This window comes from Pleurodeles waltl, chromosome 2_2 (assembly GCF_031143425.1).
Source record: "Pleurodeles waltl isolate 20211129_DDA chromosome 2_2, aPleWal1.hap1.20221129, whole genome shotgun sequence".
Lineage (NCBI taxonomy): Eukaryota > Metazoa > Chordata > Amphibia > Caudata > Salamandridae > Pleurodeles > Pleurodeles waltl.
In genome coordinates, this window is record NC_090439.1 from 236,893,008 (window position 1) to 236,917,435 (window position 24,428).

Consider the following 24,428-nt stretch of genomic DNA (forward strand, 5'->3'; position numbering starts at 1 on the left):
ACCTCCCGGCAGGCAAGCAAAAGGCATGGCAGGAGGATGTCCCACTTCCATCTCACAGGCTCTGGTAGGCCCATAATCATGCCCTTTAGGGTCCTGTTGAACCTTTCAACAAGTCCAATGGTTTGTGTGTGGTAAGGAGTCGAGAGCTTGTTGGTTACTCTATGCTCATTTTACATGCCTTCATGTACCCTGACATGAAGTTGCTATCCCGGTCAGATATCACCTCCTTGGAGAAACCCACATGCGTAAAGATCCCAATCAGTGCTCTGGCCACTGCGGGTGCAGTCACTGTCCCTAGAGGGATAGTTTCCAGGTACTAGGTGGCATGGTCCACCAAGACCAGAGCAAATCCGTTGTCCATGGCTCTCTTGGGGTCCAGAGGCCCAATGATGTCAAAGCCCACCCTTTCAAAGAGAGTGCTAATGGCAGGAAAAGGTTGCAGGGGGTCCTTGTACTTACCCCCTTGTCTTGCCACTTGCCTGACAGGTAGGACTGGACCTGCAGAACATGACTGAGGCCTTCCTCCTTTGAGGCCATAAAAGTGGGTGACAAGCCTCTCAAAGGTCTTGTCCTGCCCCAAATGATCTGCCTGTGGTTCATCATGAACCGGCCCCAGTAGGAAGGCCCTGTAGCACTGGGGGATCACCAACACACGAGAAGCACCAAGCTTAGGAGCCTTAAGCTCATTAGACAGGAGACCAATCTCCCAGTAGATCAAGTGTTTGTTAGAGGCATCACCAGCTGCATGGGTCTCAGCCTGCTGCTGAAGTCCCACAAGAGTAGTGCATTCCCTCTGCTCCTTGCAGCACTCCTCCCAGCTGGGACACACCTTCTGCTTTCAGTTGGACAGCTCAATTGTTCCCCAGTTCAGCGACATCCACCTTTGTAGGTTCCTTGGTGTCCCTCTCAGGGTCAGTGTAGGAGGCTGGCCCTCTATGTAGTGTGCACACTGTGCAGTGGTCCAGGCAACCACACGTTGGTTTACAGGGGTAGAAATTAGATCCCCTAATGCTCTATTTTTTAAGGTAGCTTGGTTGAGCAGTTAGGCCAATCTTGGAGAAGTGCAAAGCATTTGTTGTACTCCCAACATCAATCTTGCAACTCACACACTCAAAATATAACTCAAGACCAATTCATAAAAATATTTAAAGAGTATATATAAATTGTAAGGCCAAGATCATCAGAATTAGGTAAGTACTTTTCGAGCTATGAATTTTTAGATTTTAATAAAAACAGTCTTTTTATACATAATTACGCACCACTGGAATCAATGGAGGAGCACCTTAAAAAATACATATAAAATCGCACAATTGGTTTACTAAGTTCTTTTGCAGGTTGGTTGGGGTCGTCGGTGGACATACAGTGTCAGCTGAAGAAGTTTGGACAGCTCTTTGTTCCGGCGGGAGCAGCAGGCGAAGGTCTCTGGAGCTGGTGCACGGCCACTGCGGGGGACCATTTTGAAAAGAGCTGCAGAGGTAAGTTTAAAGATGGTTCCTTGGGGTCCCCTTGGAGTGTCAAAGTCGCAAAAGATTGGGGACCCTTAAGGCACAGCAGTTTCTTCAGTGCAGAGCACAGGGCGGCCAGGTGCAGAGCCAATCTGTGAGCCAGGAGCTGTGCGCAAGGATGCCCTCAGAAGCAGCAGGTAAGTTGGTTCAAGGGTCGTTTGCAGGACAACCGGGGCACTCTGGCAGGAGGTCCAGGGTGTTAGTGAAGTCTCTTGACTGGGGCTTCTTCCTGGGCCTTTTGCAGCACTGGGCAGGCTGGTTTTCTTGATGTCCGACATTAGCTGACCAATACCCAGGGTAGTGGCACGGTCTGGCTGCTGGAAGGTGCAGTGCCACCAAACTCGGCACACTGGCAGGGTTTGTCTTCGTTGTCGTCGGTGTGTAGCTGCAGCATCCGGATCGGGAGTTAGTGGCTAATCAGTAAAGTGACCCTCACTAGCTTGTTGGTTTCTTGAAGTTTTAGAGTGCTACCTCCACTCTGGAGGGTGTTCTCTGGTGATTTACAAAGACTGGTGGTCCTCTGAAGTTTTTGTGGAGGTATCCAGTTGTCCAGCAGCTCCTCATTGCGACTGGCAGGAAGGGTTTGGCACCTCTTCTTTGGTGCAGCAGGTCCACAGGTCCTGTGCTTCGAATCTTCTTGGTGCTGATCTTCTTTTGTCCATCAAAACTGAAACTGATTTCTTGGACTAGGGATGCACATTAAATACTGTATTTAGTGGGAGCTTTAGAGGGAACCTGGTAGTGACCAATGGGTCATCTACCTTAGGGTGGCCATACCCACTAAGTGACCACTTCCAGTGGGGAGAGGTCACTTCTCTATACCTGATTGGCTATTTTTCTTCCAACCAAGATGGAGGAAAACAAAATGGAGTGTCCACCTCGCAGGCAACACCTTAGGGGTGGTGAATGCTGGGTGGGGCCACTCCTCCTACCTTTTGTGTATTTTCCCCCCGTTGCTCCCACTAAAAGAGGGGGTTTGCAACTGGGGCAGCAATCTGCTGCTAGAAGGAAGGCTGGGGGCCAAGTTTCATAGGCGGTAAGTCCTTTGAAGCTCGCCTCCAGGGCAGCGCACATTTCTGATAGAGGGGGCACCTCCACCTAGGAAGGGCTTTGTTCTGCAACCCAGCGAGAAGTTCCTCACCCCAAGGTTGTAGACTGGATGTCTGGCGGTGGCAGGCTGTCAATCAAGTGTTGGAGCAGATCTGGAAAACAAAGACTAAACATGTCTCTTTTGCAATCAAGTTATACAGCCACGGATAATCCTTGACTTCACTGCCCATCACCCAGCCATTCCAGTGCCTTGCAAAAAGAATCAACACAATCCACCCAGGTGTGTTGGGATAGCTTCTGCCTATCCTTGAACTTCTGCCTATACTTCTCTGGGGCAAACCATACTTTCTGATCAGGACCTCTTTCATGGGGAGATAGCTCATCCTGTTTCTGATCAGGACCTCTTTCATGGGGAGATAGCTCATCCTGTCACTTGCATCTAGGGTCAGTAGGGTGTCCCTCACTATGGATATACCTCCACAGACTAGCTCCAAATCCCCTCGGGGATCTTGTGCATCTGAAGGGCAATCTAGGGCAATCTCATAAGCCTCAAACCATCTATCTATATCATCTCCAACCAGAAAGACAGGCACCGGACCCTTTGGCATGTGGACGCTCTTAGCTCCAGAGGGCAGTGGGTTACCGTTGCCACCATTACCACTGTACTCCACTTTCTTAACTCTGATGCTCAGTTCCCTTAAGACTTGCCATGGGCCATTTTTCCGTCCTCCATGACCAATTTCTACTCCTCTAAGGCTCTCTCAATCTTTTCCTTTTCAAATTTTAATTGGCCAGTTCCGAATTGAGCTTCCTCTCTTACCACAGGTGCTCCAGCTCGTCAGGAGATAGGTTGCAAGTCAACACACTACTCCCTGCCCAAGACAATATGCCCAGGAGGATACTCCATCATTGGCAGTAGGTTACTTTCCCCCTCAACAGGTTGCAGCACCAGACCCTCCTGGAGGCCTGGCTCTCATTCAGCTTCAGACCCCACTCCCTCCTCCACCTCCTGGCCACTTGTTGTTCCTGGGAACTGATGGTCCTCTGCCTATGCTCTCGAAGATTTTTGGAGCTCCCCTTTCTTGATTCTTTTCTTGGTGGGCAATCCCCTCTCCTGACAAAACTTCAGCTCAGCCACAGTGTAACCCTCCATGACGGCGAGCTTAAATTCCATCTTTGCAGGTGAGGTCTCAGGCACAGTCAGGCAGGGATAGAATTAATTTGGAAAACTCAAAAAGTCCAATTAGGGAGCATTTAAACTTTAATTGGTTTTATGTGGCTTTGTAGTGTGCACTAATTTGTTGTAAATCACTGCTCAAAAATACGGCTTGTGCAACCACTTCCACCAATGGTAGAAATTTGGTTTCCGGTTAGCAGAGGTAAGCACTCTATCCCAGCAGGAACCACAATCCTACTTAGGGTAAGCCACAAACACATCCTAGATTAACCTGTGCTCACCCTCTGGCAGCTTGGCTCAGAGCGGTCAGGCTTATCTTAGGAGGCAATGTGTTAAATATTTGTGCAGCACTTCAAACAGTAAAACAGTGTAAAAACCACACAAAAGATACTACACCTCGATAAAAAAAATAGAGCTTGATTTAATAACTGAAACAAGACCAAAGCAACAAAAATCCAATATGTAGAACGTGAGATATGAATTAAAAAAAAATGCACTGTGAAACAGTGCTTAGAAACAAGAAGCGCCCATTGGGGATATCTGGTCGACCTGGACAGGGATAAATGTGATGGAGTGCAGGCCGGCTACAGGGACTCAGTGAGGCCCGAAAAACAAATGTACCTTAATCCTGGTTGTGTCAACGATGAGGATGCAGGGAGCAGACTGCAGCAATGCTTCGGTGTCGATCCCTGCAGTGGAGGCGATATGTTGTCCCTTCCCAGGCAATAGAGGAGATGCATAGATCTTCTCCACGCAACTTAGGCGGAGCATTGGCTCTGAGATCTGGTGGTTCCAAAGGTGATGTGCTGAGGTTGATCCACGATGGAGAGGCAATGCCTTGATCCCAATCCATACAATGGGGTCGATGCGCCGGTTCCGATCCAAGCAACAGGGGTGATGCGACGGTTCCAAAACACGCAGTGGAGATGATGTGTTGGTTCTGACTGAAGCGGCATTTTATACCCACTTCCAAGGGCCCAGGACTTGATTGGAACCACCTGGCAGGGCAAGGCTCACAGTTGGCAGAATCCAAGTGCTGTAGCAGATGAGTTGGAAGTCTGCTGCATTCCTGAGACTTCAGATAACAGGAGGGAAGCCAGCATGGCTTGGAGTCACTTTGGTTCTGGGTTGGACAGATGCAGCTCCAGTCCTTCTCACTACCAGACAAGAAGGGCAGAAGGTCAGCACTCCAGAGCAGGAGTCCAGCAGACTAGCAGTCCAGCAAAGTGGCAGTCTTTGTAGCAGCACAGCAGTCCTTCTTCCTGTTAGAGTATCCACAGGTCGAGAAGTGTAGTGAGTTGGTAGTATCTGAGGACCAGAACTTATATCCAGTTCTGCCTTTGAAGTGGGGGAGAGTTCAGAGAAAGGACTTTGATGTGCACAGAGTCCCTACCCTTCCTGCTCTGGCCCCAGACTCACTACAGTGGGTATGCCGCTCTATGTGTGGGGACAGGACACAGTCTATTTAGGTGTAAGTGCCAGCGCCTCCCTCTCATCCTGCTCAGGATGGTCCATCAGGCTGTGGATGGCCCGTCAGTCACATCTAAGCTCCCTTTGTGTGTGGCTCTCCAGAAGAAATGCACAAAGCCCAGTTTTCACCCACACCAGACATGTATTCAGAGGCAGGCAGAAGGCACCGAATGAATAAAGTAAGAAAGCAGCAACTTTCTTAAAGTGGGATTTTCAGAATTACAGTTTGGAATCCAACTTCACCATCGGTTCTGATTTTAAATTGTGATTCCAGAGACACCAAACTTGGGGGTCCCATCTCTTCCCAATTGGAAATTACACTTATACAATGTAATAAGGAAATCCCAATGTTATCCTATTGGAGAGATAGGACTTGCAGTAGTGAAAAACAAATGTAAGAGTTTTTCACTACTAGTACATGTAAACCCTAAAGGTACAAGTCCTACTTTTTAAATTCACTGCACCATGCCCTTGGGCTGTCGAGGGCCTAATTTAGGGGTGATTTATATGCCAAAGAAGGTTTTGGCCTGGCAAGAGGGTTAACTTGCCAGGCCGACATGGCAGTTTAAAAGTCCCAGGTCCTAAGATGGCTGCCATCACATTCTTGTTGATGTGGTGGCAGCCAATTAGATCTCACCATGACCCTGATCCTCCATGGTGTGATATATACAATGCTTTTGAGTATTAATAGCTCAAAAAATACTGAACTGATTTATACCAAATCACGGAAAGCACTCTTTCTGGGCCAAGATCTAGCTTTTTGCCAAATTTGGTGTAATTTCTTCAGCAGTTTGGGCTCTAGCTGTGTCTAAAATTCCTATGGAAAAATGAATGTGGAAAAATCACTTAAGGCCCCCATTTGTCTCAGCCTCACTTGACTGGTCACCCCAAAACTTTCCATACACAATCTAGACAAAAAAGTAGCACTTATTTTGATAGTTTCATGAAGATTCGTCAAACGGCACCAAAGTTATTAGCAACACAAAAAAGCATTTCCTATGTAAACGTGGTCCTGTATCTAGTGGTGGCCACCGTAGCTACTGTCTGGTACATTTGCCGCCTCAGGGCAATGGTTGTGCAGCTGCCCATTTCAGAATCCCCACAGCATCCTTTGCAACAAAGAAGAGTGTATACTTCCACACACATTACAAAGTGGTTTAACAGTATAGGACCACCTATTGCAGAGTACTTGTATTGTGTATGAGCACATTCAAGATGTGGTGTAGTGCATAATAAATTATACATAACTTATCAAATATATAGTAAAACAGGTTGGCAAGTGAGGTTGCACACTGTTCTTTATTTTAAAGGATGGGGAGGGGGTAGATGTACGTTTTAGTTGTAAATACATAAATATGTGAAAAGCTATTCCCACAGGCATAAAGATAGATTGGGGATGGTTTATACATCTTCTACTAAGGTGACTCATACTTTAAACTTAAAATCCAGAACCAAACTATGCCACACTAATGAAGTGTAATTAAATAAAGAGGCACAAAAATGCTGCTAAAAACTCAATATTGTGCAGCAAAATGTCACATATTGTGCCACAAAATGTCCTTGTTCATGCTGCAATATCGTGGAAGGTCTAGATCTACAAACTCACTGATGACAAAACTGATATGGCATCATTGAGTGCAAGTTATAGTAAGTTGTCTGTGTGTGTGTTTTGATATATATATGCTTGCTTAAAATGTTTAAATGTGACTTCATATTTGTGTGAATATCTATAGGTAAGAAGACACAGATATATACACACACGCATGCATATACATGGGCTGATGCTTTATCCCACCTAATGTCTCAAATAAATACTGCGTTGAAGTGTAAATGACTTGGAGATATTAATGTGAGTTGTGATGTGCTATGTTTGTCAACAGCTGTCGAAATGGGGCATATATGGCAAATTCAGCTAGGGAACGGAGCACACCTGGCCCCCCTCTAGAGACGCAAGTAATTGTGATGACTATTGGGTTAAACTGTATCTGAGCAAAAACTGAAATATCAAGGAGCAAGCCACACCGCCGCTTCCATAGGAGAGTTATGAAAATTACAGTCCAACCTATCCTTGGCTTGACAAGAAGTAGTATGCAGCGTCCTCGGGTATTGATCGAAAAATAAAAGCACTGAACGTTGATGGTGCCAGGTGTCACCCCACCCCCCCGAAACATAAAGACATATTTTACTAAACGGCTCACCCGTATTTCTTTTTGAACTCTCTTCCAAGTAAGTCAGCTTTTGTTCATAGGATATCCGCAAGATGTTAATATCTTCCTCCAGTTGCGCACGTGATTTCTGTACAGCTTCAAATTCTGTTTTCAGCATTGTAAACTTATCTTCATATTCCTAAATGGCAAGGCGAAGGCGGGTTTAGTCAATCAAACTGAAATCTGGAAAATGTACTGTGATTTTGGTAAACATAGTAATGTTCTTTTAATAACATCGACGTGTAGCAACTTGGAACCACTTTGCGACAAGGCTGTAAACTACTCCCCAAAACTACTAGAACCTTAGGGCCACATGTATGTTTTGCATTTTTTGCAAGTCGCAAATTGCGAGTTACAAACTCTGATGTACAACAGTGTCTGAGAGACTGTTTGCGATTCCCAAATGAGTCGCAAGGGAACTGCTTCATTAATACTTATGAGACAGGTTGCAATTTGTGACCTATAGGGAATGGCCGGCACTCACAGTGATGGTGGCCCCCAGAGGTTTGCAGACCACCATGTCTGTGACAACTTTTTAAATAAAGCAGTTTTTTATTTTTAAATGCAGCCTGTTTTTCTTAAAGGAAAACAGGATGCATTTGAAAACTAAAAATGACGTTTTCTCTTTTTTAGAGTGGGCAGTGGTCCATGGGACCACTGCCTACTCTGAAAAAACATGTTTGTGCTCCCATTCACAAAGGGGAAGGGGCTGTTTGTAGCCGGGAAAATTAGTTATACATCTGGCCGCATGGTCAGTGACAAATACATATGTCTCTCTGTGCGGCAAGCACCAATTTCCTCCCACCAGTAAGTTGCTGTCACACTTAAATTTCCCTGCATGAAGCCAAATGACAGCAGGGTCCGACTGGACTTATGGTATTCAGGCAGTGCCTGATGGGCTGGTCTGACAGATCAGTGTGTGGGCCGATTTTTAAGCAGTTTGTGGGCCTGTTTTATGGCCAGGTTGGCTGGCTTTTCTGTTGATTTCTCTGATATTACCACAAACAATGCCTGCAGCAAACCACACGTGCATGCAGGCTCACATAACTTGCAAAATACCTTTACAATGTGTCTTTACAAGTTCAAAAGTGCCATGATTTTTTAACGTGGGCCTCTTTTTTTAACTGGTTGGCTAATAAAAGGCCCTTTTTTGATGGCAGGCCTATTTTTTGTCCCAGTACGACCCTGAAAAGCAGTTACAGAGTAAGGATTGTAAATGTTAGTTTTAGGAGAGATCATATGGTCTTAAAACACCAGTTTAACCAAAAGCTATTTTCTTGTTTCTACTTTTTATTTATGGGGTATTTTATATAGCGCTCTTATTCACCCAAAAGGGTCTCTTAGTGCTATAGGAATACACCCAAAAGGGTTTCTTAGTGCTATAGGAATAGAAAATCACTGCGGACCACCATCATGGGATTCTAGATTAAATAGATAATGAATCGGACGTGTAAAATTTCAGAGTGCATGTTTATTGTACCTCACAAAAGCTATGCCACCTCACTTGTTGACTGAAATTGAGGACTTCCTGTAGCAGTTAATTTATTGCACTAAGAGTTTTTCTCACAGCCTATCTGTTATATTTGATATTAAGCACATCAGATCTCTGTATGTAAAGTGAAAAAGAAACACTTTGGTACTGGGAGGAAGAGCAGTGTAGTTTGGGTAATGCCTTTGAGACATGATTATTTCCAGAGACCAAGCAATGTTTGAGCTGCGGCATTCTGAATAGGAATAGTATATCTGGGGAGGCTAAGATAAAGACAGCTGCTAGAGTCCAGACGGGAATTACCTAAATCACTAACATAAGCCTCTGAGGAAAGGAGAGCAAGGAGGATTATGAGGTGAGGTCATTTCACGGCTCAAATTGGCATAAATCACTTCTACTATGTTTCTAAACAGGAGGCTGAGGTTGATGTCTTACATAAGGGTGTGCCACAGATTCAGGACCCAGTGGTTCATGTGGTGTACATGTGGTAGTTACATTTTCAGTCATCCAGTGATTAATTTTGATTCATTCTTTTTTCGAGATTTTCGAGAAATTATCAATAAAAGGCCATGCAGGACATCAAATGGGCATTAGTATAAGAAAGACTCAAAGAACCAGGTTATCTATAGAGCTTCTTACTTTAATCCTACTTTTGCTCCAGAAGAATTTCCACTGAATTCTTAACCAATGAACAGTCCTGGAAAAAAACTTTCTAAAATTTATAGGAAGCCCTTGAACGCAGAAGCTCAGAAAAATAGGTCTGCGTAGAGCATTTTCTGTAAGCAGTACCTGGCTGCAAAATGTACCTTACTGTTAGAGATTGGCAGTCCGACCTAGCCAAGTTGAGAAGGGCAGACCCCATTTTGGGGGGTTCCAAAGCAGACGTGGGGGCTACAAGGCCCCAATCATGATGGCTGAAGTGGTTTGCCACTAGTGCAGTGCTTAATTTGTGATGAAATAACTGCCAGGGCCCTGGTCAGGAGGCCACTGCAGCTTGCACCAGCCAATTGCTCCTGTCAGCGCTGCCTATGACAGACCCAACACAACTACTAACCATGAAACCCTACAAGTGTGACAATTAAGACTAGTCCAGGCCCTCAAATCTGTTTGGAAGGCAGATAATAGCCATTTTAAGGTATACTGAATTACTAACCAACTGTTGATGTGCTTGTCTCCATATTACATAAACAGCGCCATGTGGCAGACTGTCATAGGTGCTGGTGTTGACAATTAAGTGCCGAGAAAACACCGGCTCAAAATAAGCATTGCACCAGTGTCCTGGGGCCCATCCTACTAAGGCTATGCAAAAACAACTGTTTCAAACTAGACTCTCAAAGTAGCAAGGGAGTACTGGACCAGGCTTCTCAGGAAATTAGTGTGGAAGGCACAAGCTAGTAACTCAACAATTGATCAACAGACATAGGCCCTCATTATAATAGTGGCAGTAAAAAAAGCATACTGCCGCGATGACGGCTGCCAAAAGGCCGTCGCCGGAGCTACCAGCCGTCTGCCATATTATGGCCACAGCCGGACTTCCGCCACAAGAAGGGCGGAAATCCGGCTGTGGCCATCCTGGTGGATGGTGGTAAGGTGGCGCTGCTACCACTAGCAGTGCCACACCAGTAGTCCGCCGCCAGCCGTATTATGAGAAATAATATGGCCTGGTGGTGTTCTGCTGGCAGGAGCAGCGCCCCATCCCGTCTCCTGCCGGAAGACCCCCTGGATCAAGGTAAGTCGGGTCTCTAACAGGGCAGGAGGTTGGGGGGGTTGTGTGAGTGTGTGTGGGGGTGTGTGCATGTATGTGTGTGTGTGAATGCGGGTGTGTGTTGAGTGTTGATTACGTGTGTGCACGTATGGAAGTGTGAGTGCGTGTATGTTTGGAAATCTTAATGCTCATCTGCATGTATGTTTGGAAGTGTGCGGATGTGTGTGTGATTGGATGTATGCATGTGTATATCTATGTGTTAATGAGTGTGTGTATGCGTGTGTGTGTGAAGGGGGTTTGGAGAGGTAGGGGCTGGGGTGGGGGGGTCTTTGGAGAGGTGTGGGGTGGGGGACGCCTATCAGTGACAGGGAAGGAATTCCCTGTCACTGATAGGGCCTACCACCCTGGTTTCCGTGGTGTTGAGAATGTAGGCAGGGTCATAATCCCGCAGGCGGCACAATGGCGGCCGCTGGGCTGGAGATAGTTATCTCCAGCCCGGCAGCTGCTACCGCCATGGCGGTCGGTGTGGTACATTGGCGGGTTGGCTGAAGCCAACCCGCCAATGTCATAATGTGGCGGTGCTACCGCCACATTATCTCCGACCGGTGGGGTCATAATGACCCTCCATAGTAACCTCAGTACTTGTCTTTTGTTAGAAAAGAAAGCAGTTTTAATCTCACAGCTGTACTCAATACTACACAATTCAATCCAGTGTATAGGGTACTGATCAGAGTAATGACTTTTGTGTGGAGCTACACCCATTATCTCCCTTCGTGGTCTCTCCCACCTTGGGAGTGACCCTAGATGAAACTGCCCCTAACAAATTTACGGTAGAAGTGTTAAAAAGGCTAAGGGCAGATTTTAGTACCACACAAAACAAATTTCAGTCATTTTACTTGTTTACATGAGTTTTCACCCTGGAGGCATAGCACAGTAAATCAGTCTCTTAATTCTTCACGCTTGACTGGTAGAAATTGAGAGACTTGATCCCACTGCAAGTGGGGGTCTGAAGTAATCGGGTGCAGTCACTCAAGGCCACCAAGAAGGCCAGATTTGGCCCATGTCTTTTTGTACACAGCCATCCAGATTAGTCAAGTGCAGATCCACTGTCCGGGCACCACCATACAAACACTGGTTTAGCAGCTCCAGACCCATCCCAGCTGGTGAAGCTGAGGAAGGATAAGTTACCTACCTGTAATCCTAGATCTCTTCCAGGGGAATCCTCATCAAAGTCATAAAAAATGAATATTCATGTCCACGTTTGGGGACCCCGGAGCACATATAACATAATGCACTTTGAATATTATCACCATGTTGATTCTAAACTGCGTTTAATACTCCAATAAAGCTTAATAGCATCAAATCAGCGCAGTATCAATTCATTTCACTTTCATGGTGCAGTGAATTTCACAAATGAAGGATTCACATGCATTATAATACAATTATTCTGTTGGTTAAAATCCTTCTTTAATTAGTGTTGCAGCCATAAATCATTTTGCATACCAAGAGATCTGAATCTGCCGATAGAGAGACTTGTCCCTCTGTCATCCCTTTCTCGCCTCCAGCTACAAATATCAGGTTAAATGCCTTCTGTGGCGGCAAGCGGGTCATGCCCCCCAGTCAAATAGCACAACAACTCTCTTTCGTCAGGGCCTCCAACCCTGCAGGAGGGCTTCAAAATGATGGGGACAGAGAATCCCACCAGTAACATCAACAATAGGAAAATGCGGAAGCCCAGTTTCAGATCACAACTAGGCATTTAGTCAGTACTTAAAGTGGCTGCACACATGCGTTTCGGCTGGAGTGCCTTGTTCACAGGTAAAAAGGATTAAAATACCCAGGTGTAAATGCTTATAAAGCGAATGTCATGTGACTCATGTAATCCTCACAGGAGGCTTCCGTGCAGACCAGATCTTCTCCACAAAATTTCACCCGTTAGGGTCTCATGGCTCTGGGTTAGGCTCTCAAGGCGCTGGGTTAGGTCTCAAGATTGTCTGTGCCTCCCGAGATAGGGTGCGAGATCAAGTGGCCCCCTGTTTTGTACAGATGGTACATTGTGGTTGTGTTGTCTGTTTGGACCAGGAGAGAGCATTCCTATATGGATAGATAAAAGGACTTGAGGGCTAGATGAAATGCCCAGAGCTCAAGCAAGTTGATGTGGTATTGTTGCTCTTTTTCTGACCACATGCCCTGAGTTCGGAGGGAGCACATGTGAGGCCTGGCTGTTGGCTGTGGAGTGTTTGGAATTTTTGGACACTTCTGCTCTATTGATAATAGTCTCTCCTCCGAAGGCTACACTCTTGCGAGGTTTGTGTCCAAAGTTGCTCCTAAGTAATAGAGTCTTTGTGTTGGCGTCTGTATGGACTTTTCTAGACTTACTTGAAGTCCCAGAGATCTGAAGGTATTCAACGTGGCTTTGTAATGTTGCCTTGTCTGAATTGAAGAACCACTTTTCAGTAGCCGATCGTCAAGGTACAGGTAAATGAAGATTGTTTTCTTCTACATGTATGCTGCTTCTACCGCTATGCACTTGGAGAAAGTGCTAGGTCTGACTTCATACCAAAGGGTAGTACCATGTACTGGTAGTGGTGGGATCCCACTATAATGCGCAGGAATTTCCAGTGTTTCTTTGCCACTAGGATGTCAAAGTAGGCATCCTGCAGATCGATGGAAAACATCAGGTCCCCCTGAAGGAGTTGGGGATAGATCAGATGGAGGGCAAGCATTCAGAATTTTTCTTTGCAAATGTATTTGTTGAGATGTCTCAGATCTAAAATGGATCTGAACTCTATGGGCCTTTTTTCCGCACCAGGAAATGGCAGGAGTACACTCCCTTTCCCCTCTGCGAAGGCCGAACTTCTTCAATAGCTCTTTTTCAAAGCAAAGTGAGAACTTTGTGTTCTAGGAGTAGTTGTTGATGATGAGAAGTTTTTGTTGGTTGAAGTAGAGGGGGTGGAGATTTGAAAAGTAGAGAAAACCCATTTTCAACATATTTAGTACCTATTTGTTTTTGGTTATGGAGCGCCACTTAGGTATATGATTGATGATACTTCCCCCCAACTGGAGTGAGTGACAGGATTGCTTTCCTGATGTTTTGGCTGCAGATGGATTTTGCCTGCTGGTTCCTCGTTCCCTTGTTTGCTTACGGGAATGATACAAGGGTCTTCCTTGTCTTTTTTTGCTGTCTTGGGTCCTAGTGGGCGGTTTTAACCTCTGATTGTATGGGCGCCTGTGGTAAGGTCTATACCTTCTGCGGTATTCTTTGTGCTCTTACTAGACCTACAGCTTTGAGTGTGTCGAGTTCAGCTTTCATTTTGGCCATCTCGTCATCCGTTTGGAACCCAAATAGAGAGTTACCTGTAAATGGAAGATTCATAATGCAATGCCATGTCTCCGGCTTCAGGTCTGTTAGACGGAACCAAGATGATCGTTTGGCACATACACTGTGAGCATACCCATGTGCAGCTAGATCTGAGCCGTCCGCAGCTGCTCTAAGTATCTGTTCGGCTACTAGGCATCCTTATTGTAGGATTTCTTGGAGATCCTGCCTATCTTCTCTGGGTGGCTTCTCGACAAATCTGGATAGTGAGTCCCCGAGAGATCTGTTGTATCTTCCTAAAAGTGCAGATACACTTGATACTTTAATAAAAGAAGCGGAGGTACCACACATTTTTCTTCCCAATGAGTATAGGTGTTTGCCTTCCTTATCTGGAGGTACTGTTGATGAAGAAGCAAGTAAATGAGTTTTTCTGGCTGCAGCTAGAATTACGGCATCAGGTGGACGATCGTATCTGAGAAATAATGGGTCTTGATCTGGACCCTTATATTTCTTTCAAATTCTTGATGGATCTGCACGTAAAGTTGCTGGTGTGAGGAATGTATCCTTTACTGGCTGAAAAAGTCCGGGAACCAGAGGAAGGAGCTGTCTTGAAAAAGAGCGGTGGTGCTGTGTTTCAAAAATTACTGATGACAATGTTGTAGGCTCAGGGATGTCTATATTTAATTTATGAGCCCCTCTGACCAACACTTCATTGAAGGTGTTAATGTCGTCCACTGGGGAGACCCTTGCCGGAGGAGTGTCTGTTGAGGTAGGCGAATAGATTGTAATAGACAACGTAGAAGCGGTAGACTAGGAAGGTGATCTGTGTTGTCGATGATGAGATCAAGAGTCCCGAGATCTCCTGGAAGTGGAAGGTGATCGTGCTCTAGATCTTTGCGAGGTTCTACTCCTTGTGCGTGACTGAGGAGTCTTGTGTCTTCTCTGTGGTGCGGAACTCACAGAAGCAGGTGCTGTCGTACGCCTAGTTTGAGGCATTGGTGATGGTATCCCTGGAAGGGATCTCGAGGGAGATTGCATTCGATGATATTGTGAGTCCGGAGTATGATGGACAGAGTCCTTGCTGAGACTCTCAAGCCATCTTGGTGAGGGGTTAATTGGCAAAACTTGACCACCTGTTAATGAATGGGAGGAAGCTCTTGAGGACGCCAAGGAAGATTTACTTCCTGTGGTTTTTGCCAGCTGATTTACGTCTTTGAACCACCGACATCAAGCGAGTACCAAAAGGTGAAGTCACCTTTGCCGGTGGAAGATGTATCAATGTTGAACGATGTGTTGACAGTGGAGAGCATCAACAGTCCTGTCTCAAAGTCAAACTATGTCTCGACATCGAACGATGGTGCAGTGACCTTGGAGGTGTACGAGAATGCCCATGTTTCAACATTGAATAGCGTCTTGACATTGATCGTGATGTCACAGGCAGTGTGTGTCTCGATGTCGAGGGCCACCTGGTTGCCGTCAACAGAGAGATAGATCTTTGTCTTGACGTCTATGACTGCTGTATTGTGCCGTTAAGTGCTGCTTCGACGTCAATGGGCAATGATGTACCTTCAACGGAGTATCAGCACAAGGGTGCTGGCTCGACACTGAGCCTCTCCTGGCCTCTGGAAATGCTTTGAAGAGCACAGATGGTGCCCTCCTTGCATAAGCCAGTCTACACCAGTTCAGGGATACCCCAGCCCTGCTCTGGTGCGAAACTGGACAAAGGAAAGGGGAGTGCCCAGTGCTCCTCCAGTGTGTCCCAGACATCTGCCATCTTTGATGCAGAGGTGTGAGTGCACAATGGACAGCTCTGAGTGGCCAGTGCCAGCAGGTGACGTCAGAGACCCCTCCTGATAGGTGCTTACCTTTCTCTGTAGCCAATCCTCCGCTGTGTACTATTTAGGGTCTCTCCTGTGGGTATCTCATCAGATAACTAATGCAAGAGCTCACCAGAGTGCCTCTGCACTTCCCTCTTCGACTTCTGTCAAGGATCGACCGCTGACTGCTCCAGGACGCCTGCAAAACCCCAACAAAGTAGCAAGAAGACTACCAGCAACATTGTAGCGCCTCATCCTGCCGGCTTTCCCAACTGTTTCCTGGTGGTGCATGTTCTGAGGGCTGTCTACCTTCACCCTGCACTGGAAGCCAAGAAGAAATCTCCTGTGGACCGGCGGAATCTTACCCCTGCCAACGCAGGCACCAAACTTCTGCATCACCGGTCCTCTGGGTTCCCTCTCATCATGACAAGCGTGGGCCCTGGAACACAGGAGCTGGATCCAAGTGTCTCTGACAGTCCAGTGGCCCTTCTGTCCAAATTTGGTGGAGGTAAGTCCTTGCCTCCCCATGCCAGACAGTAATCCTGTGTACTGCGTGAACTGCAGCTGCTAGGGCTTCTGTGCACTTTTGCAAGACTGCAAGACTTCCTTTGTGCACAGCCTAGCCCAGGTCCCCAGCACTCTGCCCTGCATTGCCCAACTCGCGGAGTTGGACTCCAACGTCGCGGGACCCTCCTTTGTTGTTCTGAGTCGACCGCAGTCTTCAGATCTTCTGAGCGCCTGTTCAGGTGCTTCTGCGGGTGCTGCCTGCTTCTGCGTGGACTCGCTGTGTTGCTGAGCAATCCCTCTGTCTCCTCCTCCAAGGGGCGACCTCCTGGTCCTTCCTGGGCCCTGGCAGCACCCAAAAACCTCAACCGCGACTCTTGCAGCTAGCAAGGCTTGTTTGCAGTCTTTCTGCGTGGAAACAACTCTGCATCCTCCAGCACGCCGTGGGACATCTTCTGACCAAAGGAGAAGTTCCTGGCACCTTCCTTTGTTGCATAATCTTCAGCTTCTTCCACCCGGAGGCAGCCCTTTTGCACCTCCAACCGGGGTTTAGTGGGCTCCTGCCCAACCTGGACACTTGCATGACTCTTGGACTGGTCCCCTTCCTTTACAGGTCCTCAGGTCCAGGAATCCATCTTCAGTGCTTTGCAGTCAGTTGTTGTCCTTGCAGAATCCCCGACTTTACTGTCTTTCTGGGGTAGTAGGGTAACTTTACTCCTACTTTTCAGGGTCTTGGGGTGGGGTGTCTTGGACACCCTTAATGTTTTCGTACACTCCCAGTGACCCTCTACACACTACACTAGTGCTGGGGTCAATTTGTGGTTCGCATTCCACTTTTGGAGTATATGGTTTGTGTTGCCCCTAGGCCTCTTTTTCCCTATTGCATGCTATTGTGTTCTACACTGTTTGCACTATTTTTCTAACTGTTACTTACCTGATTTTGGTTTGTATGTGTATATTTTGTGTATTTTACTTACCTCCTAAGGGAGTATATCCTCTGAGATACTTTTGGCATATTGTCACTAAAATAAAGTACCTTTATTTTTAGGAACTCTGAGTATTGTGTTTTCTTATGATATAGTGCTATATGATATAAGTGGTATAGTAGGATCTTTGCATGTCTCCTAGTTCAGCCTAAGCTGCTCTGCTATAAGTACCTCTATCAGCCTGAGCTGCTAGGACACCTCTAATCTACTAATAAGGGATAACTGGACCTGGCACAAGGTGTAAGTACCACAAGGTACCCACTATAAGCAAGGCCAGCCTCCTATACCCACCGGCATAGTTCAGAGTTTTCCCCAATCCGTGCTAGTGCAGAGTTCTGAAAAACTCTGCAAAGTGACATGGAGCGGAATTTGTTGTCGCTCTAGGACTCGCCAACGTTAAGTTGGTGAGCGCTTGCGAGAGAAATTGCTACGTTGGCAAGCGCTAGCGATATTTCTGAGTGTGTGCGGTCGAAGTAGGCAGCACCTGCTTGCGCTGAGAAAGCTGCCGCTCGTGTTGAGGAGGCTGCCGCTCCAATAGCAAATCTACTCAAGTGGCAAAAAGAAGTTAGTGACCTCTGGCGATCCTCATGATGACGTTCGCACTGAGTTTAAAGCGCGGGAGAAACTCCTGCACTGAAAATCAGTGCGTAGAGCGCGCCTTACCCAAACTCTGCTGATCACGGAACTCTGTGTAGTGCAGCAGAGTTTTTTAGGCACTCCGCCTAGGCCAAACGTTGATATCGACGTTGGCTGTGTACAAACAGGTCAGTCAGTCAGTCAAAATAACTTTATTCGGCGTTTTGCCATAAAAGTATACATGCATGCATAAAAGTCATCATAAAATACAGTACTTATAGCATTCATAAAAAGCAAATCTATTAAATCTAAGCTTACCGCCCAAGCTTACTAAAACAGTATAAGATAATAAATACTTATAAAAGCGTATATAATGATAAGACAATATAGTAATAAGACAATACCTAGTTTCTCTTAATAAATAGTCACATTACCAGTTCATATCGGTTTCTAATGGTGATAGCGGATTTAATAAAACTAAGAATAGAAATGCACATTTGTTTGGATGAGAGGCTTTGGATGCCAGTCAATCCTTCTTTGTAAGAAGAAGTGTGCAAGTTACGCAAAATGGGTAATAGAAAGGATTTCCTGGGAACTAAGTAAAGTTTACAAAATAATATAAAGTGGCAAGTACTTTGTTTCGAAAAGTTATCACAAGGGCATGGCGGTAGTGTTTTTTCCCACATGCATTTTATCGGGAACGCCACTCTAAAATGGATCAAGTTAAATCTAAAAAGTATGAGTAAAGAGTATAAAGAAGGGGTCGGGAACCAAACAAAATAAGGTTCTAGCAAGTCTTATGATAGAATTTGTATGTATGAATTAAAAGAACTCAATTTCTCTGCCACTTGGTATCTAAGATTCATAACATGCTCTTTATGTCGAAGTTTAACAATTTCTTTCACATTAGCTGGCAGGAACTCTGGTTTAAAATACATATACTCCAAGTCCAAGTTTCGGAAGCCATTGTGAACAAAAATTAGCCATGGAATTTTGTTACAGTTTGTTAGTGAAATACAATCTTTTACGCAATCGTGTGTTAAAGTAGCTGCCGGGTTTGACCATACTTTTATCCATAGCAAAAGTGGGGCAATATCTATCAAATCTGTAATGTAGCGAATTCCCAGTTCCTCATGGCATAAAATGTTCGCTATGTTCTTAGGTACCATAAGTAACCGATGAAGGAATTTATTCTCTGCAAGCTGTAGAATGCTTGGACTAGTATATCCCCAAAGGCCACCCCCATAAATCGCCGCCGAAACACATTTAGAGTTGTAGAGCGTGAGGATCTGGTGGACCGGTCTATGCCCTAATCTGCGGGCAAAACGAAAGATTGCCTCAACATTTCTTGCCAGTTGTTGAAATTTAAAATTCAAATGGAATTTCCAAGACAGAGTGGAACTTAGATACAGACCTAGATAGCAAAAGTCTTTTACCTTTGTCAAAGTGTTTCCCCCCATTCTAAAACATTTTGTACGAGTGTTTTTAGGACCGCAGGTCATAACGTGTGATTTTTTAAAATTGACTTTCAAATCAAGCTCTCGTGTATGTGTTAAAAAAAGATCCAAGAGACTCTGTAGACCATTGGCCGTGCGGGCAATTAAAACAGCATCATCGGCATATAATAAAATTGGCAATTGTCTAAAACTCATCCTTGGGAAATCCTTACCATTTTGGACCAAACAATTATACAAGCTGTGTATGTACAGTAGAAACAAAAAAGGTGCCAGTGTGCAGCCCTATCTAACACCTCGATTGGAAACAAGGGGATGAGACCTTTCGCCGTGTTGTCCAAACTGAATTAAAATAGAGAGATCAGAGTATAGGCGTTTGATCAAATCCAGCAAGTCTTGCTCAATCCCCATTGTATCCATTATAACCCACAGTTTTGCTCTGTTCACCATATCAAATGCACTGGACAGATCTATAAATGCTAAATGGATAGGTTCCCTTTTGGCAATAACATATTTACTGAGGATAAGATGTAAATTTAGGGCCTGATCCACTGTGCCTAATCCAGGCCTAAACCCATATTGAATTGGCGATAAAATGTTTGTCCTTACAACCCAATCCTCGAGCCGGGTCAGAATGACACTCCCCAGTATCTTTGCCGTGGAGTCTATTAAAGAGATGGGTCTATAGCAGAAAGGGTCAAGCCTATTACCCTTTTTGAAGATCGGGACGATTATTGCCATTAACCATGAGGAGGGGATAGCACTTTGAATAGTACTGTTCAGAACATTTGTGATTAATGGAACCCACAGATCAGGTAGAGATTTAAATAGGTCCACCGGTATCCCATCGGGGCCAGGAGCTTTCCTTAGTTTCATTTTAGTTATTGCTGCACTGATCTTGTGTGCCCAAAGTAAAATGCCGCTCTTAACTGGAATTAGAGTAGCCGATCATGGGAGGGCACATACCTCCCCTCCATCATTAGGATTATTTGCAGATTGAAATACAGATGAAAAATGGTCTACCCAAACCCCCTCTGGTATCAAACAGTCGTCGTCCCTATTTTCCTTTCCTAAGAAATATGGGTGATTAACCACCTTCCAAAATTAAGAGGGATCCCGTAGTTCCGTCGCAGCCATAAGGTCTTCCCAAGCGCTAGTGCGTATTTCATTCTTTCTCTCTTCAAGGACTGATTTGTATCGGCCCCTGGCTTGTTTAATTAAATCCTGATTACATGGAATAGTTTTGATCGCTGACTTTAGATCTCTATGGGCAGCCGTACAGGCAGAATTGAACCACCGTTGAGGTTTTGCACCTTTGGGATATTGGGCACACGTCAGTGCCTCAGAAATAGCACAGCTTAAAGATTCAAAGGCAGTTATAAGGTGGAATGGAGTGGATTGCAGGGACAAGCAAGTGTTGATGTCAGCCTTATTTTGAGTTATGAGGTTCGCGTGAAAAGTGTTAGGGTTTACTCTCTCCCACCTCATGCGAGGGCCAGAATTTCTTTTAAACACCTCTTTCCCTTTATATGCAGTCCTAGGTAAGATTACTCTAGTTTTAAAGGATAATTTTATACTCAAAGGGTTATGGTCACTGGCACAGTGAGATTTAATTTTAAAATCCACTATTGAACGTGAAAGTGAGGAGTTGATAAGAATAAAATCAATAATGCTGCCATTAGTACTCCATGTATAGGTGGGTATTTCTCTTATCTGACTGTTTGCCATATCCCTTGCAAAAGCAAGATCAAATTTATAAATGAGGGTATTCAAGGCATTTCCTAAATTAGAGTGAATGAAATGAGTGAGTGACTCTTTGCCTTCTGTAGCAGCACCACATAAGTGGGGTAATTCATACTTGCATAACTGAACATTAAAATCTCCAACCCAGATCGTATCAAATTCCTTGTCCTGGAGTTTCCCGGCTGAGTCTAGTTGGTCTGTAAGCTCTTCGAGACGTCCTGGCAGGGCAACACTTAGAATGTTATTGTAAAAGTTTAAGAGTAGAATGTCTTTCCGTCCAGATATTTGTAATAAAACTACCAAAAAAAAAGCAGAAGACCAAATCAATGAAACCTCATTTTTTGGGAGTAATAATGACACAAGTACCAGAAGACCGCCACTTGCTCTGCCTGCTCTAGATGGAGTAGCTGGCTGAGACACGGAGTAGTAGCCATCTAAATGGAAGGGTGCCGTAAGCCAAGTTTCTTGAAAACAAATTATATCAAATGTGGATATAAACTCCAGCCATTCCAAATTTTCAACTTTAGAACGAAGCCCAGCAATATTCCAACTAATTAAAGATAACAATGCATTACTTTGCTAGGGCATTTTCCTAGACTCCTCAGTTATGGCCGTGTCTGTTGTAAGATGTAGAAAGCTAACTAGCTCATCAGACCCTATGGGTGACTCCAAAAGTGTATGCACTCCCATCAGCTCTAGTTCCTGTAAACAATCATTTGGGAGCCCCAAGCCCTCCAATTGTCAATCAATTGCGTCAAGGGAAGAGTGATTTTGGGTACCCCCAAGGTCAAGGGTGGGGTTCTGTAAAGGTGCCTTTGTTAAAATATTTTTACCATGGGAAGCCCTCGTAGGAGGAAGTGATGAAGTGGGCGGCCTGTAGAAAAAGCTTAATGGATAGACTTTGATCCCACCTTCCCCTTTTGGACTCGATGGTAGAGACGCCAACAAATAATTAACACAATGAGAATTTGCAAAATTAATCACTATTAATCGCCTTCTTATACTTTTTTAGACAAGCCTAACCACTTCACCCTTCTAGCCATAATTATTCTATTATTTAGATCATCTTGGTGTCTAAGTTTTTGGCTCATCCAATGTGCACATTTCCTTATTAGCGCATGAGTATCTTCCTTCTGGGTACAATCAAGAGGAGGAACGTTTGCTAAGACTAAAACATATGGCAAGCTATCCGGAGGAAGCTGTAGAACCTCCTTTGTACTAGTGGAAGATCTAGGTTTAGAAGCAGTTTCAGGCTTCAGTAAGGCAATCGCACCACCAGCCAAAGAGAATCAGTTAATAAGTCATCATGGGAATCGCAGGTAAGTATGCGATGGAACGGGAGTTGGTTGCAATTCGTTAAACAGTTAGCCTGCTGAGAGGCAATGGGAACAGACACCAGTTTCGGAGTAGAGGGAGGGGAATTTGTACTAGTTTTTGAAGTGGACTGGTGAGGCAGATATTTAAGAATGGTTTCTTGTAACTGCTCAAATTTGGAATCAATAAGTAATGTTAGCTTCTCCTCTAAAGCCGAAAAAAAAGGTTTGAGGATCAAGTCTAAGTTGGTCAAATGATTGTCTCTTAGAATCCTGCAGTCTGAGCCTAGTTTGCCCAATAATGGAGTTTCCTTTAGAAAAGGGTCGGCCGGGGTATCCAATGGTGTAGAAATACATTCCTTAGCCTTCGTTGGATATTTAAGTAACTTATTACACTTACGGAGTCCTCCAGCTTTCCTTTTTTTGGGGGGAGGGGGAGTGTCAGCTAAATGATCGATGTTAGCTGCATTAAAGGGCTGTAAAGAATGCGAGGCATTAACGTCATCTTCAGGCAGAGGCGAATTGAATTCACTGGGAGCAATTGAAGAGACTGCAGACTGTATATAAGTCGTGGGTTCTAAAGAGGATCTTTGAGTCAAGTTATTTGCCACCCCAATTCTTTCTTCCACTTGGACAATTTCAGTTTCAATGGTCCCAATAACTGAAGATAAGTAGCTAGTTATTGATGATTGGACGGGCACGGCGTGTGCTCCATAGGCCCCAGGTGTGGTGGTCTTTCTTTTACCCATCGTCTTGCAAATAATAGTGGGGCAGAACACCAATCTAAGCCGATATGAGTGATATACAGGGAAGCTATGGCAGTATGAAAATAGTAAATAAATAAGTAGAACTGCTCTATTAGCAGATCTTACTTAGATGCCAGTTACTTGGGACCTCCTAAGCCGTGAAACCCAAAGAGGGGGGTTATGGAAGAACAATCACAAGAGAGAAAAATGCAGTACCTCTTAGGAGTCCAATGAGCCTGGTCCTGATGTCCCAAGGAAGTTCTCAGGGGGGTGGCCCAGCCAGCCTCTTCCGGGCGCTGACGGGCGAAGGACGGGCCCGCCCTTGGCCCGGGCTTCACCCGCGCGCGTCCCGCGACAGTGGGAGCGCAAAATCAAGTTAAAGGGCTCCTGCTCTGTGGACCACCTCTGCCTCCAAACGCGCTTTCCGCGACAGCGCAAAATCAAGTTAAAGGGCTCCTGTCCTGTGGACAGCCTCCGCCTCCAAACGCGCTTCCCATGACAGCGGGAGCGCGAAATCAAATTAAAGGGCTCCTGCCCTGTGGACCGCCTCCGCCTCCTCCTCCAAACGCGTGTACAAACAGGTAATTTCCTACCTGCTGAGGTAGATCTTGCCACCGTTTGTCTATTTTTTCTGCACTTTTTTCCTTGGAAACCTTCTTATGAAGAGAGGAGGTTCTAAAAATGTCTTGTCGTTTTTTCCCTCTCTTACAAGCCATGAAGATAAATCTTTTCTCTTTCAATGTACTTTTTGAAAGATTCTGGCAATGACTGCAGGTCTCTGGACAGTGGCTATTAGGCAGACACACTATGCAGACTGAGTGAGGATCAGTCTGACCTTTCTTTTTGTCACAAGCAGGGCATTTGACAAAAAGGGATGGCATTTGACAGGACAATAATAAAAATCCTGTCAGGAAAAAGTGTTATTTTACTCAGAAAGTGAAAAGACATTGAGTAAAATCTTGATAATTTAGTTTAAACACAGATTTTGAGAGCTCACTGCTACAGAATCCTAACTGTAGGAGCCGGAAACACAGAACTGACCTAACTGTAACCCAACTGTCCCCTCACTCTCACCTCGTGGCATGGGGGGATACTGGAGGTTCCGCAGGCCTTAAAGGCACAGTGCCAGTTTTATTGTTTTGCTATGTTAACTTGGATGTAGCCTATTGGCTAATAATGCCTATGCATTTCATTGCAGTTTTGTTTCTAATAAATTATTGGTAATGCACTTTAGGTCTCTCTTTTCTGCTTTACAGAAATATTTGACTCTGGCTGACATATTTATTAAAGGAATACTCTAAGAAAATAGGGCATTTTTAGCCTGTTTTTCACCATAGGCTACATGTGTATATATGTATGAAACTTCT

At 45.1% G+C, this 24,428-nt stretch overlaps 1 protein-coding gene across 1 annotated transcript in view; it reads right to left on the bottom strand.

Moving 5' to 3' along the window:
• Positions 1-24,428, bottom strand: part of LOC138275894 (kinesin-like protein KIF17) — a 1,877,333-nt gene that overhangs the window by 598,585 nt on the left and 1,254,320 nt on the right. Inside the window, exon 10 of the mRNA XM_069219138.1 lies at positions 7,401-7,548. Coding sequence (XP_069075239.1) covers positions 7,401-7,548 — 148 coding nt within the window. The remainder of the gene's footprint in view (positions 1-7,400; positions 7,549-24,428) is intronic.